This window comes from Toxotes jaculatrix, chromosome 10 (assembly GCF_017976425.1).
Source record: "Toxotes jaculatrix isolate fToxJac2 chromosome 10, fToxJac2.pri, whole genome shotgun sequence".
Classification (NCBI taxonomy): Eukaryota; Metazoa; Chordata; class Actinopteri; family Toxotidae; genus Toxotes; species Toxotes jaculatrix.
Genome location: NC_054403.1, coordinates 20,472,178 through 20,488,440, shown reverse-complemented (window position 1 = coordinate 20,488,440; position 16,263 = coordinate 20,472,178). Strand labels below are relative to the sequence as shown.

General features: G+C 41.3%; 1 protein-coding gene across 5 annotated transcripts in view; it reads left to right on the top strand.

Annotated features, from left to right (window-relative positions):
- The window catches only part of enox2 (ecto-NOX disulfide-thiol exchanger 2), a 160,997-nt gene that overhangs the window by 125,049 nt on the left and 19,685 nt on the right, over positions 1–16,263 (top strand). For all 5 annotated transcript variants that reach the window (XM_041048652.1, XM_041048649.1, XM_041048650.1 and 2 more), the window contains 4 exons: positions 6,931–7,137; positions 9,998–10,231; positions 11,688–11,900; positions 14,876–14,982. In XM_041048652.1, the coding sequence (XP_040904586.1) occupies positions 6,931–7,137; positions 9,998–10,231; positions 11,688–11,900; positions 14,876–14,982 (761 nt within the window). The remainder of the gene's footprint in view (positions 1–6,930; positions 7,138–9,997; positions 10,232–11,687; positions 11,901–14,875; positions 14,983–16,263) is intronic.

Here is a 16,263-nt window from a genome sequence, read left to right as displayed (position 1 = left end):
CAGTGAGGAACATCTTTCTAGCTAGTCCTCAGGAGCAAAGAGAAAGAAATGAACCAGGTGCTCTGTGCCAGGGCACATATAGACCCTGAGGCTGAGTGAGGGATCAGGTTGTCAAGAAATTACCCAACAACTTTGGAGCCTGTCACGATCACTCTGTGACACAAGTAGAATTGTTTTCTGTGTTGTAGGTGGCCTGGTATGTATACATGAATTGGGAAATTGATGCTACGGCTTTATACTTTCACCTAAGATGATATGTGCTCCAAAATCTAACGGTTTCAATCCTTAGAGATGCATGGACACAGTTCTCAATTCCTTTCTTATTGTTATGCTTTCTACTTTCCTGCCTTTCTCCTCTGTCCCAGTTACTCTTGACTCACTCTTTTGATCCCCATCTCTTAAGATCTCTGTGCCTGTCACCTATTTCAGTGTCACATGAAGCAGTTAATCTCTAAGCCAAGTATTTTGAATAAGCAGACATCTGAGGGAAACTGTGCAGGCTTGATTCTGCTCATGAAAGTCACGTCTGTAAGAAGCCAACGGGGATGGGTCACGCCCTCAGAGACTTGCTACCTCAACGCGGTGGACTGTGTGCGTCTGTGGCCCTCGGGGTTGACGGGCCTGAAGGCAAATCAAAGATTTGTATGGACTGGTGTTTCTGGCAGGGTTGTGACTTGTCACCAATTCTAATTTTCATGGACAGAATCTCTGTGCTGTGTAGATGTGCGGTGTTTCTGGATGGGTACCTCTGGATTGCATTTCTGCTTGGTGTCAGTAATGTAGTTCTGTTGACTTAATTCGATTGTGACCTCTAACATGCACTGGGGTGGCTACAGCTATTTGTGAAGAGTCTGGGGTGAGAGTCAGTGCCTCCAAATCTGATGTGGAACCCTTCTGCCCCCCACTCAGTTTGGGAGCAGGTTGCTGCCCCAAGAGAAGGAGTTCACGTATCTGAAGCTTTATTTACAAATGAAGTTCAAGGGAAATGTCACAGCAGTTGTGATCCAAGCAGGTGAACTGGTGCAGCATGGCAGTGGTGGATACTTTTTACTGGACTATTGTGGGAAAAAAAAGGAGCTGAGCCCTAAGACAAATCTCTCAGTTTACTAGACCTACCCAGAACCCACCATCCAGGGTCATGATTGTCAAAAAGCATTTTGAAGACATCACTGTGAGCTCTGGGAACTTGTTATAGGCTTTTCATTTTGTTATTTGCATTTGTAGAACAAACCAATTCATAGAATAATAGAAAATAAATAAATATAACATTAATGCGGCCCTAGACACACGGCAGGGATTTGATAACATTTTCCTCATCTCCTGACAGTTTTGTCCTCACCCATCACAGTTTTGCATCCAAAGGCACTTTTGACAGCACGCAGTGTGAAATAATGATACGCCTCTATCATCATACTCTCCTCTCATTTCCCCATCAGCCCTTTCCTATTTGGAGGTGACACAGCTTTAGTGAGACATATGCTAATATTACCAGACCAGATCCAGAAACTGTACTGTAGCGTGTATAAAGCCCCCCTAGGCTGAAAATGCCGCAGGATCCTCCGCGAGGAGCTGGAGGACATGACCGGAGGGAAGGACACCAGTGATATGACAGGGAACCCCTGCAGCCAACGCAACCTGGGCCTGCAGAAAGCGATGGAAAATCAATACTTGGATAGAAGACCTTATTGGGCTTTTAACACCCATAGCAACAAGGCCTACGCTTCGTTGGATTGGTACATACCATCTGGCAAATTCTGTCACGCTTCAGGTGAAGTTTCTTTTGAAATTTCTGGAAATAAGCAATTTGGCAAGTGATTGGTTACACCACGTTCTTGAGCAGATAAAAAGTCTACCAGGCCTTTTTACATAAGAAAGATGTAAAATGCGGTTGTTAAATGTTATTGTTGAGGATCGTTTTAGCACATGTCTCACTAAAGCTGTCTCACCTCCGAGTAGGACAGGGCTGATGGGGGAATGAGAGGAGAACATGATGACAGAGGCGTATCATTATTTCATACTGCATGCTGTCAAACGTGTCTTGCGATGCAAAGTAGTGATGTTTGAGGGCAAAACTGTCAAGAGATGAAGAAAATGTTATAAAGTCTCTGCCATGTGTAAAGGGCTGCAACTAAAGATTATTTGCTATTCAATGTAACATGTTTTCTCTCTTGTTCTGTAAATTTTGTTCTGCACAATGTCACAAATGCAAATAACAAACCAGCAAATAGCCTGTAACAACTTCTTCCCTGAGCCGACGTTAATGTCTTAAAGTGCTTTTTGTCTGACCAACAGTCCACAACCCAAAGATAATTAGTTTAATATCACAGAAGATTAAGAAAGCCAGAACATTTTCACAACTAGACTCCTGGAACCAGTGAGTTTTTGCCTTTTTAAATTTGAAATATACTGCAATATTGATCCTGCCTTGACCCCTCTTTCACCTTCTTTACTGTTGCTTCTTCCCACTCACCAACATATCGCTGCAGTGGCACAGTACCTTCTTCTTTCTGTGAATGGTTTGCAGAGACTACGCTCAAGATTTTGACCTGTGGACTTTGTCAGATTAGACTCTGTGTTGTCTGTCTCTCTTACTCTTTGAGCTTTGAGGATACGAAGCAAAATGTGTTTCTTGCTAAATAAAAAAAAAATCTTTGCCTACTAAGGGTTAAAGGAATTCTTCAGCTGGTCAGTTAGTTATTTTAGCTGAATCATCTGTTTGTTTTTGTTTTTGGGGTTTTTTTCCTTCGCAGTCATGCAGAAAAATCCTTTTAGAAGCCTAAATATTGTTGTGATGCTAGAGATGCTTGCCTTGTCGTTTTCATTAAAGAATAATCTTTTTAAGGTTGTTTTTCATAAATAAATAAAACCCTGAAAAGTGACTAAATAGCTTTAAAAAAAAAAAAGCAGATATAGAAAACATAATAGATAAAGATGGGACAGCCGAGTGAGTTAGAATGTGGGTCTGTTTCTCCATGTGATAAATCTTCATGTGCGCAGGTTGATGCTTATTGTTTGTTCATGTGTGAACCTGTGACGTGTTTACTTGAGTGTGTGTAAATGTAGTTTATCTTCTGAATAACAGTCCTTAATGTCTGAAGCCTCCTCCCTGCAGCAGCCCTGCCGACTGTAAAAAGGTGTTTGGCCAGTCCGGGTGATGGATGATGATGACTTGTGTTAGAGTAGCAGACAAGTGGGTGGCCACACAGACGGCAGTCCTCTGGGATGGGGTGTGTTTGCGTTACAGTAGGCTCTATATTTCACCAACGTAATGTGTCAAAATAAAAGCACAACAGCCCGCTCATTAGCAGAAATTAGCAGACTGTGTTTTGATATGTTAAGAATCATTAACTGACTCAATGATTCTTAACATATCAAAATACAGTCTACTAAGTTCCCAAGATTCAAAACGTACAGTGAGTATGGTGTAAGTGTGCGTAAGAACAGTCCATCATTAGAATATAAATAAGGTTCAATTCTGTTGTAATTTTTGAGGTAGTTTATGGTGTTTTTGTATTTTATTGCATTGGTTTATTAGTTTTTCTAATATTTTGATCCTTAATAAATGCAAATAAGTTGGACAAAATATTGGAATTTTAATATAAAGCAGTTTTCAAAGACTCTACTTTGTCTTCATATCCTGTCAGTACCCTGTCTCTCCCTCTTGTTTATTCAGTTTCTCTTTTTTTTTTCTGCTGTGGACCCTACATCTACCCTCTCCTCCTCCTTCTCCTCCGTTTCTCTGCCTGCAGTTTAAAATTAACAGCCTTGAAGCCCCACAATTACTCAAAAGCACACACACAACGATTTAGAATTTGGACAGATATTACGTTTTGAACTCTTTCTGGCAGCCACATGTTATGAGAGATCTGCAGAAGCTGCTCCTTCTATCCACACCCCCCGCCTGTCTCTGCCTCAGGTTCATGTGCTTATTTTATTTTCATAAAAATCCAATCACTTGGACTGTTCATAAAGGCTTTCACATACTGTTTGACATCATGTATTTATTGTAATTCAATAAACAGTGGGGTCTAGTATCACAGTAGCAAACTACACAACAGAAGCCAAGCTAACCGAAATTGTGTTATTTAAGTTATAACATGATGCATGAGGTTACTGCTGCACTGGCCCTGTCCTCCTTCCTCTGTCCTCTGTCCTCTCTGCTCTCTCCATTGTCACCATCACCACCATCGGCCACTCGTGGACCGAAAAGGTCAGTTAATTTGAAACTCTTTGTTGCATCTGCCAGCAAAGCTGTTTCTTGCTTTTGCAAGCCTTCTCTGCACCACCTTCACTTTTTCTACCCATCTCAACTCAAAACTAGTTTAATCCATCAATGAATGAAACTTCAGTCAGTGTTTTTGCTTTAACAGTCACATTTAAAGAAAGGAGGAGGCAGAGGGACAGTCATGCTTGGTATCGGGGACTGAAAGTTCTGTTTCAGCTCTTCACTTCTCTTCTCTCCAGAGTGCTGCATGAGGGTACAAAGGGCTCTGACAGCAGGAGGATTATGACCTAATAAATCTTTTTATCCAGAGGAAAACTCTTGACTTTTGATTGCTATGTTTTCACTGCTTGCGTCTATCTTTTTTGCTTTTAGTGGAGTACATTTTACAGTTTGTTGTTTTATTAATTAGAGCCCAGGGGTCCCTGGACTCAACCTCTGAATGAAGTGACTGTGAACAGTTTTGCTAGAAAGTTAAATACGCGAAAAAAAAAAAGACCACAAAGATGTGAAAATAACCACAGAGAGATGCAGAACAACCATAAGATTACCACAAAGAGACACAAACAACTATATGCAATGTAACATGACCATAAAGAGACAAAAGTCGACCGCAAAAGGACCACAAGGAGACACACTCTGAGTGTCTTTGTTGGAGGAGTGGTTAGGGGGCGTTTACATGTCTGTTTCCACTGGCCCATTGTCTCAAAATCCATTCATGGAATTTATTTGCCACTCATTTATTACACTGAAGAAACACTCTAACCATTAATCATGTGCAGTTTATTATTGCTCAGAACCAGGGCTTTAAATTTGGCACATATTTTACAAATGTGCCCCGCCCCCCTCTTTAAAACTGGTCTTCCCTTTCAAAAGTTTCTAAACCCTCTCTTGACTGTCAGAAGGGATCTTCCTGGGAGCCCAGATGACATGAGCTGAACGTGAAGCAGCAATAAAAGCTCAACTGGCTGAGCTCTCCTTACTCTGTCTTGTAGAATTAGACCAGCCGTCCCGCTGAGAAACCCCATCTCAGCTATTTGTATTGTGACCTCATTCTTTCTTTCACCACCCAACCCCTGTACAACAGGTGAAGGTTGGAATGAAGGCGGTGCAGTAAATTTGGAACTTTCTCTAAAGCTTAGCTCTCTCCTCGCCGTAACAATCAATCAGTCAATCAATCTGTCACTTTATTTGTAGTCTGGGGACATTTGGTTGTGCATCAGAGAAACACACACACACAAGAAAACAAGATAAAAACACAAAGCACATGAACACATCATATCAACTCAAAATAAAATGCCATGTGCCCAAGTTAAAAATATTTCAAATTAATTTGAGTAAAGACTCCAAGTAGCAGTGGTTTTGCTGCAGAAGTTTACCGCCCTATTTAAAGTGCTTTTTCTGTTTGACAGTGAGAGGAATCTGATGAAAAATCTATTTTACTGCACCCAGCCAATTCTCAGTCTAGAAATCCTTTTGATCACACCTGAACAAGACCCCAAGAAACCTAAATTACTCCTCTTTTGTGCTGACCAACCAGGCGCTCATGATACACCTCAGGTATCCAACCAAGCTCAACTCCAGTCCTCTCTCCAGCGTGTCGATATATACACAGGGGTGGGAGCATCAGTAGCAGAGATTGCAAGGCCTTTCTAGCAGACGTTCAGAAATACATCATCCTCAGCGTTTCACTGATTACCTCGTTCACTCCTCATAGACCCCGCTAATCACATTCATCATGGATGAGAAGCCTGATCTATTGGAGTCAACACTCATCTGTGTTGAATAAGTGATTTCTGCAATGCAGGGGACATTTCACATCAGAGGATTTGCGATCCCTTTGTAGCCAAAAGGATTTCATTTTCATGCATGGAATGGTTTGATATTAACATTTATCTAACAAAAAACGATCTGAGCATATTGCTCCAAGTTATCATTATTCATGCATTAAGCTTTATCATTTTTTAGGTCATAAGTGCTGTGTTTTAAATATGACTTAATTGAATCTTGTACCATCAAGCTCCGGAATCTGTTCTGTTTTTCCAAAGTTGTATTATAAACAGAGTTCTAGTTCAGAGTTCATTATACTCTCATATATCTGAACTTCTGTGCATGTTTAGTATATCGATACACCTGGTAGGCAGAATATGCAGTATAAACACAGGTTTTTGTTATTTATTAAACCCGATGGAATCAGTGCCATTCAAGTGTTGGCATTTAAAGTAGGAACTGAATAAATATATTTTTGGTTTGGAGCTACAAGTGCACAGCTGCTTCTTTTCTCTCTCTTTTCAGAGAGTATAACGTTGTTATTTGGATTTTCTTTTATTGACGGCACATACAGGCATACATATTTCTTTCTGAGTAAAAACAAAAGACAGGAAATCAGACCTGCTCCTCGGGTCTGCCAGAATGCTTTACAGCAATAGTGTAATCAAAACACTATGTTCTTGCCATTGGAGATACTGTCTTCGGCTTCTCAAAAAGCATAATTCATACTCAAAATTGAGTTTCACTGTTCTCAGACACATGAATCATTTCTAGAATTGTGTGTATTTCAGCTGTGTTTATCGCTGCATAAATGCACAAAGTGCATGCAGCCTTATCATTCAGGTTGTTTTTTTCCCATCCCATTCTTAATATTGCAGCATGGTGACGGTTGACACATGACTGTATTATCTCTCCTTTGTTCCACTGCTTCCGCCCAGACCTTCCCCCACCAGCCACAAGAGAACGTCCTCCAGGGTGTAAGACGGTGTTTGTCGGGGGTCTGCCGGAGAACGCCACCGAGCAGCTCATCATGGAGGTCTTCGGACAGTGTGGTGATATCACCGCCATACGCAAAAGCAAGAAGAACTTCTGCCATATCAGATTCGCTGAGGAGTTCACTGTGGACAAGGCTCTCTTCTTGTCAGGTAAGCTGTCATTACTCATTGTCAGTCCTAAAACCTTCATCTCACTCATTGTGTAAGTGCTTGTTGGTATAGGATTTGCAAGTATTGTGTCAGGCTAAGTGCCACTTAGATAAATGTCAAGCAAGAATACACGGAGTTGCAAATGGGCCGCTGGAAGTGAAACTCCCATTTATTTTCTCATAGACAATGCTGAGTGACTCAGCTGGAGCACTGAAAGGCTCGGATGGTCATGAAACTCAAAAAGAAACAGAACAACTGTGCCAGTTGTTTGATGAAGATGAGGTACAAGCCTGTGTATATAAAAATTCCCAAATTGCATTTTGGTAAGAAATATCCAATGTCTCGGCTCAAAATTGTGTCACATGCACCTCCTGTGGGTGAAAGTCAAAGTTTATGTTACTGAGACAAATTATTTTATGGCCTGCAGTCTAAACACTAAACGCTTTTGGATTCAGGGTAAATTTTGGAGGAATTCAGCATCAGTGGAAGTGTTTGTTTTTTTTTCTTTTTGTTACAACTGAAACAACGAAGTATCTTGAATTTGCTGATTTGTACCTTCCTGTCCATGGCAACGGCAGCAGAGGCTCATGGGTATTATTTAAGGCTGTCCACCATGCCGGGCTTACACAAAAAATGTGATTTTTTTCATTCATTACATCATTCAGGATACTCCCATGTTTTGATGTCAAGGTCACGAGAAAAATGAAAAACAGTTTTAAATGTGAATTCAGCGTGGAGAAAAAAATACTTACAGAACCAGCAGCTTCTCCCACTTTGCAGCTCTTGTAGGTGAACTATTAGAAAGGACAGTTAGTACACTTACAGGGGTTGGGAAAAGTCAGAGGCTCAGACACCACAAGATATAAGTTACCATTTAGAAAAAAACATCTGCTTACCATGTGATACAAGCTTATCATTTCTTCTTCATATTCATTTTCTCAGCAGCTTCAAGAGTCCAGATGTCTTAAATCTCTGCACAAAATGCTGGCGACATATTCCTACTTTAAAAACCCTATTTAACTTAGCAGCCGGTTCAGTAGTATTCCCAGCATCATTAAGTGTGTGTTCATGCATGTGCAAATGTTTGTCTGTGTGTGTGTGTTTATGTGCAACTGAATTTGAGTGAGAGATCCTGTCATTTCTTCTGCCTCTATTCTTACAGTGAGATGTGGGAGCTGAGGTCCATATATTAGCCCAATGATAGAGCTGTGTAGTTTTCCCATAAATAATACCACACCCACACACACATGCCTATGTGCAAACACAGTACCCAGCAATGACACACACTCCAGCAGCCCCAGCACACTGAGCTCTCCTCATATGAAATATTGAAGTAGCGGTAGATTGGGGGCCTGAAGGGGAGAGAGCGGACTGAAGCAGAAACCTCCAAACCCAGACTCATTTCTTTTACACTGGCATCCACCACTGCCCCCCTTCTTTTTCTTCTTCTCTGAGGAGAGTGTGTTGGGCCTCTTAGTGAATCACACAGGGCATCATTACTGTGTCCAGCAAGAGCACACACTCACATGTGTGCGCAAACACACACACTGAACATTCTTGCTGATCATTTCAACCAATTAAATCACAAAATGGGCATGATTTCACTTCAAATCTGCAACCAGCCGTTAGTGAGAATTGAGTAAGGAGGAGAGAGTGAGGATAAGAGGGAAGTAGTGAAGAGAAGAGGGGGTAATGAGGGATATTGTGGTTTTTCAGTGCCACTAGAGAAGTAATTGCCCTCCCTAAGTTTCTCTCGTGTATTGATGAAGGGATGCAGGCCTTCTCACTCCACAAAAGCCTACAACTACAGTACATCTTCTCAAAGGGATCCAGCAAGAGAAAAAGGTAACAGGTAGACTCCAACTCATATCTGTGAAAATGGTCTAAACACAATTTCTGGAAAGTGATGGAAAGCGACACGCCGTTGGCCCAGAAATATATCCCACAACATATAGACTAAAGCTTATTTGTGTACCTTTTCAGTCTGACGCTCCTCTTTCATCAAATTCACACCTCCAGGCGTGTTTTTCATTTGCATCAACAGGATGCATGGTGTCTCTAATTCAACTGATTACTTTTTTCCGTGAGCCATCTAGAAGGCTTCAGTGATTATCGTATGTATTAGCCAAAATCACTGAGAAATGAGCATAGTTTTGATAAAAGAGTGGCCGTTAGATGTGAATGGAAGGTGTGAAGTTGACAGCTGTCAAAATTAAAAGCATTTGGGCATGGCACTGCCTCAGTGGGTCCAAGGTGGAAACCACTTAACCGTGACTTCCTAAGCCTGAATCTGACTAGGGATCTTTGCCACATGTAACCTCTTCTCTCTCGTTCTCTATCTCTTTGTTTCTTGTTGCTCCGTGCTGTCAGATATTTAATAACAGGAATAAGAGTCTGCAGACACGCTCTGTGAGCACTAAACACAAAGCACAGCTGAATCTGATGGGACTGTCATTAGCTTTGCAGGTATTTGGTCATAAAGCAAAGTACTGAATACATTAAATGTTTAGGTTTCATCATTTGGGCACCATGAATGTCTGTACAAAATTTTATGGCAGTGCATTGAATAATTATTGAGATATTTCAGTCTGGACTAACAGACTGATGCCACACCTAAAAAGCAAAAAAAAAAACTTTTTTTTTTTTAAATGAGGGACATTTACATGAAGCACACTGTGAAAATGACACCAAACTGTCTGAGCAGACAGATTTACTCACTTTAATTGCTAAGTTTCCTGCTGTCCCATCTGCTTCTCCCCATTATACTGTGTTTTATATAATGTGTTTATTCCCTATTCCATCTCCTTCAGTCTTCTTTTTGTTTTTAGTTTTTAATTTTTCTGTCTTCTGTCTGTCCCAGGTTATCGTATCCGTTTGGGCTCCAGCACAGACAAAAAAGACACTGGTCGTCTTCACGTGGACTTCGCCCAGGCGAGAGATGACCTGTATGAGTGGGAGTGCCGCCAGCGAATGTTGGCCAGAGAGGAGAGGCACCGGCGCAAGATGGAGGAGGATCGCCTCCGGCCACCCTCCCCTCCGCCCATCGTCCACTACTCTGAGCACGAGTGCGGCCAGCTGGGAGACAAGATCAAAGGTTGGTGGACATGGCAAAGTATAAAACATGTACAGTATACTGTATGCATAATATGATAGCACAAACAGGGGACAGAGAAGAAGAAGCAAAACCTTGATGGAACAAAATGTATTTGTAAATGTTAAGGGAGTTTACAAATACAGCATAAATTCTAATCGTTTTATTGTTAATGAATGAAAATGGAACCACTCATGGCATTACTGCAGCTGATGAAAACCACAGACTAACTAAATGTTAAATTAGAAGATAAGTTGTGTACGTGTCTGTGTGCTTGCACCGTGCACCCAGTGCAAACCAAGACGTTTACAGGAATAATCCTGAAGTATAGCTGGTGAAACTGACAAAACAGTTCTCTGATGTTCTATCAAATTCAGGGAATTTGCTTACAAAAGACATTACACAAGGGCTGTAAAACACAGTATATCAGTTTACTCTCCCCTCAGCACATGCTCCTCTCTCTTATCTTGTCCTTACTCCTCTCCTCTGTACTCTGTCCCTCTCTGCTTATCGTTTCCATTTTCTGTCCTCCGCTCTACTTTCCATCTCTTCTCAGTATTCTGTCGAGTTTCTGGCTGAATAAACGTGTTTCACTAATGAGCAATGACACTTCCAGGTCTCAGTCACAGTCGCCTGATAACAAAATGGCTGTGACTTTCTGCCTCTCTACCATCTGAGTGTGTCTTTTTCAGCTATTCCTTCTCTGGCCCTGGTGTAAAGAACTCGAACACAGTGTCGTTCTAGCCAAGGATTTGTTTCTGATCACTTTGGGCTGCTGTTGTGAAACACACATCCTGGCTCTTTGTTGTAGATTTGGGTTTACTCTTTTTCCTGAATCTTCCACCCAGAGGGAAAAAGGGGGTTAGCCTTTTTCAGTCCCAGTTATATTTCTCTGTTCCAATCCCACCTCCTCCTTTTGATGACAAGAGGCTCACAGAGGAACTTTTTATCCAGACCACCTCTAAGTGGGTTTCATCCTGGTGTTTGACTTCTTTCTTAATCTCCCTAAGGTGTCATTAATGTCCATATTGTTGCTTTTGCTATGACTTTATAGTTCTCTTTTTTCCTTTTCATCCGGCATCACAGCAGTCTCTTTGTTCCCTTGTCCTTGTTCTCTTCAGTTTATTTTTTTTTGTTTCCTGTGGCACCTTGTTCATATTAATCCAAACTTTATTTCTTCTAAGTTCCACACAATGAGATAGTGTTACATGCTTCTATATTAATGCAAAGTTATCTGTTTTCAGCTGTAAATGATAAGAAATACCTACCAGAAATCAGGACATAATTTACATCCTTGTACGTTATGTTTACTTTTGTGAAGTCTTGTTATTGATTTCAGCTCGCCAGCTGTTGCTTGCTACACCTTAGGTGTCTGGGGACTATAGAGGAAAGATTCCCTTTTACTTTCCTGTATAGATTCTGACTCTTTCCTTTCTGTATCTGCTCACCTCTTGGTCAGACGATGCCAAGTTTCCTGAGGCGGTGCGTGTGCTCCTGACCTGGCTGGAACGAGGGGAAGTCAACCGCAGGAATGCAAACAACTTCTACTCCATGATCCAGTCCTCCAACAGCCACATCCGCCGGCTGATGAGCGAGAAGAGCCAGCATGAGAAGGAGATGGAAGAGGCCAAAGAAAAGTTCAAGACCGCTCTGGCTGGCATTCTGGCTCAGTGTGAGTCTCATGTCCTCGATCACACACACACTACAGACTAGGATGTATACCCCATCATGTCCTGCAGATTCTGTAAATAATCTTCAAATGATGCTAACTCATTTAAAATGTGCCACTAGCATACTCCTTGCTGTGCATATATGTGCAGGAGGAGGATGAGAATGAGTCCAATCCTTTGTTTCCAGTTCAATGTAAGTTTTCCTATTTTAGGACCATACACACCACATTAACATATTATAGGTTACAGTGCATTACACAGCCTGGCAAAGACAGAATTGTCCCTGGAGTAGTGAAATCCACCAAAAAGTAAGTATAATATTGTTCACAGCCGCCAGCTGACTGTCACATGATGCACAGATTATTGGTGTACAGTATTATAAATACCAAAGCAACACACGTTGTGGATGTAAAGGTTTTTTAGATTTATAGCCGTATAGAAGCCATCTTGTTTGGTGCTAGTTTTTTGTTGGGAGGATGGCTTAAAGGTAAGTTTAATTTCTTTCTTCACCATGGTATCTTTGATATCACCCTAAAACCAACAGGGATTCAGTGGTGTCCTGCTCCGTTTTCATTGTTTCCAAGATTCAAAAATATTTAAAGAAAAAAAATCGTAAAAATCTGAGGAATAAAAATATAAATATTTGTATTGTTGTTAGGATTCATTGCTGAAGAAAAGACTGGAAGTAAACATTAGTTTGCCTTCAGCTGAAACTAGTAAGTAGTCTCAACACATTAATCGCATGGATACAGCAGAGGCCAAACATGTACAGTAAATGCAGGCTTAGCTCATTGAGGTTGATGAAAGGCCAGAGGCTTATTATTCTGCTCCTGCAGCACCCACCTTTGGCAGCTTTAGCTGTGCAGCTGTTGGTTTACAGTACAGCCTGCGGCACTTTGTCTCCACATATCCCACCCCATGCATGTAAATAGAATGTAAACATCCTTGAACACAACCTGAAGATCACCTGAAGATTTGTTTATTGTCCTTAGGTAAATAATACATGTAGACGACGTAGAGGGTGTATGTGGGTGTGTGTTTGTTTGTGTAAGCCACAGAGAGAGAGAGAGGAAGAGTTCATTTCCTTGTATAAGCCATCCTCTATCATTTCAGCCCATACAAACACTTTCCTATTCATTTCAAGTTCCAGATTTCACCTGGGCACAACTCTCTGTCCATACCAAATAAATTTAGCCTGTCTGGTCTTCTAGTTGTTGTTCTGATGGAATATGTTACCATAAAGGGTCCGTTCACCGACACCACAGTTTTCATTTTATGCGCCCACGTTTTGAGATATTGGCGTGTCTGTCTTCTGCTGCTACCTGACAACAATAGAGGTGCGGGGAATTGAATTTGTGCTGCTCACAAATTAAACATTTAAAATTGCATTTCAAAAACCTGAAAGCATCTTGCTTTTCCAGAAACAGTGTCCCTTTTACTCCATAATCCACAGACCTCACTGAATAGTTTATGTCTGAACTTCTGTCTACCACATTGAAAAGCTGTAGAATACAAACATTTTTTAACACACATATAATATACTTGCATATACACTGACAGCCCTGAAAGTATGTCAGTACCCTTCCTCCCTTCTCTGCCTTCACCATCGATCTGCTCCATCAAATTACAGGGTGCTGGGAAGATGCTATTGATCCCTGTAGTGTTCTCTCTTTCACTGCTTAGCAAACACACTCACACACACACACACTCACACACACTTGCTGGTGGTCTTATTGACTCCCCCCCCGTGTACATTAGGACCTCTGGGGTACACAGACCACCCATACAGTCCTCCGTGATCACCCACATGATAACATATAGATAGCAGAGAGGGGGAATGACAGTATCGGTTCACTGCAGCTAAGTTAGAACCTGTCGAACCCAGAACCAGAGCAGCTGTCATCCTGCACATCACGTGTAGGACCGGTGGAGACCACAGAGTTAAAGGTCTGATGATGCTCATAAGACACTTTGACCAAAAAAAAAAAAAAAAAAAAGAAAGCTCTCTTAGCTCAATCCAGTGTGAGGTTTCTCTATTCTTGTCATTTTGATACAGCTGTACTGGAGCTGTAACTATAAAGGCTTGAAGCTTGCTGTTGCTCCTTTTAAAAGAAATCTGCATAGGGAAAGTAAGTCAGTAATACTGGGCTGGTTCAACAAGGTGTCCTTGGGTAAGGTTCTTGACAGCCCACTGTTGTAGTGGAGCTGCACAGTGGTGTGCAGTGGAACACTTAAAGTAGGTTATTGTTGGCAGCTTCCAGTGGCACAGAGAAAAATTTCTGTTGTGAAACACATGTTAAACAAGACAAAGTCTACAGCCATTATAACAGCTCTGTGAGCCTGTACATAGTCACAGCAGGTCTTTGTCAACATGCTGATGTTTAGCAGGTATAATATTTACCATTTTCACACTAGATATTTAGCATGTAAACCTGCTAATACTGGCAACACAAAATACATCTGAAGCTACAGACTATGAGACTAGTAGCAGATTTTTGGTTTTACAACAAAGTATTTCACAAATTTTGACCAGGTAATGTCACTAATTGAAAAGTCTTGCCATCCCTACTGTGGAGCCACACCACCAGCCTGGCTAATTAAAAATCAAGTCAATAGTAGCAGAGCTACAGCATTAAAGGGCCTTATTCTGCATGATCCAGTGTATCAGTTATCATTTAAGTATGTTGGAAGAATCTATGATTTATTAATGATAAGTTTTGCGTGTGGGAACTATCTGACCAACTATCTACAAGCTGATACGTTGGCATCAGCTGGTAAGTAGATCACACGCTTGCACAACCACATAAAAATACACACACATGCGCAGCGCGCGCACACACACACTCACACACATGTCTTTACATCCCTAGTTGACTCCACTTTCTCACTCCTCTGCTCCTACCCACCTGCCCTCTGTCTTTCTCTCTCTCTCTCTGTCTCTGGATGGTCTCTGGCCCTTCCCTGCATCCTGCCACAGTTGAACAGATTGTGTCTGTATTCCAAGCTGCTTCCAAACAAAAGGCATGGGACCATTTCTCCAAAGCTCAGCGCAAGAACCTGGACATGTGGCACAAACAAGCAGAGGTTGGTACACTTTGATTTTGTCCTGTTGTTCACATGACTTATGCAAAATTAGACTTCATCACATTTTGTTCTACACCTGTCTCGTTGTAAAGTTCTTTATTTTTCTATTGATAGTTAGAATGCTTACATTAGGGCTACATTATGACACTCAAAGTGAAGCAAGAGAGGAAAAAAAATAAGGGAAATCAGAAGTGAAAAGAGCAGACTCCTTGTTACAGTAAGTACCTTGAATGAAGCCTGCTTAAAGAACAGGTGCCTGCTCACTCCAGCCAGTCTAAGATCCAGACACTCCCAGGTCCAAACCTCTGCCCCTCCCTCCTCCTCTCCTCCTCCACCACTGCCCTCTCTTGTGAAGGGATACAAGCTGCTGGGTGAGTTTTCCATCTCAAAGGGTGTCCAGGACACAGGTAAATCTGTACAAGCCTTTTCCCTATGCACCAGAAAATTTGTAAGGTTTTTTTTTCTTTTCTTTTCTTCTTTTTGAGTGGATAATTACAGGGGAGCATCTTGAGACATGATATAAAAGCATATTCATTTTCAAATCTAATAGTATTTTTGTCATCCACTATCTGCTCACCATTTTTCTCTCTGCCAAAAGGAGCATTAATTAGCATGATGATGGGTTGGATGTAATGGAGGGTCTGGAGTGTCTGAAGATTCACACTCGCCCAGGTTATGGTATTTCTAAATGCTACACAAAGGCAACTGGGCTTGCCTGAGGTTCTGTCATCCCTCCCCTTCTTGAAAAATCTTCAAGAAGTGAAACATCTTCAAGAACCTCAAGCATATCCAGTTGCTTTCGTATCGCTCTTAGAAAGAGGGTCTGGAGTGTGTTGAAGTCCTGGGTCTAATGGACCATATATGATCATATCTGATTGGTAAGTTTCTTTGAACCTCAGTATGAAAAACAACAAACAAAGTTGGAATTTAGTGTCTAATTCAGACTTGCACACACACAGTAATAATATCAGAATCTCACACAGCAGAAGCACCAATCAACTTGTACCAAAACCTCTCTTTGACAGGTAGGTGTTGTAAAGAAAAAATGTTTCTGTAATGTTCAGATTTGCAGCAGAACTATGAGAATGGTCAAATAATCTAAAACTTAACCATTTTGTACCAGCAGTTTGTTAGAACTTACCATGCTTATAATAGATGTGGAGATCTCTCAACACATACTTGATGAGTAAGTAGAAAGCTGAATGATGCATGTTTATATGCAAATAATTAAGTACATGCCTGGTTATATGACGTCAGTAAAGACCACTTGTGTATTGTTGT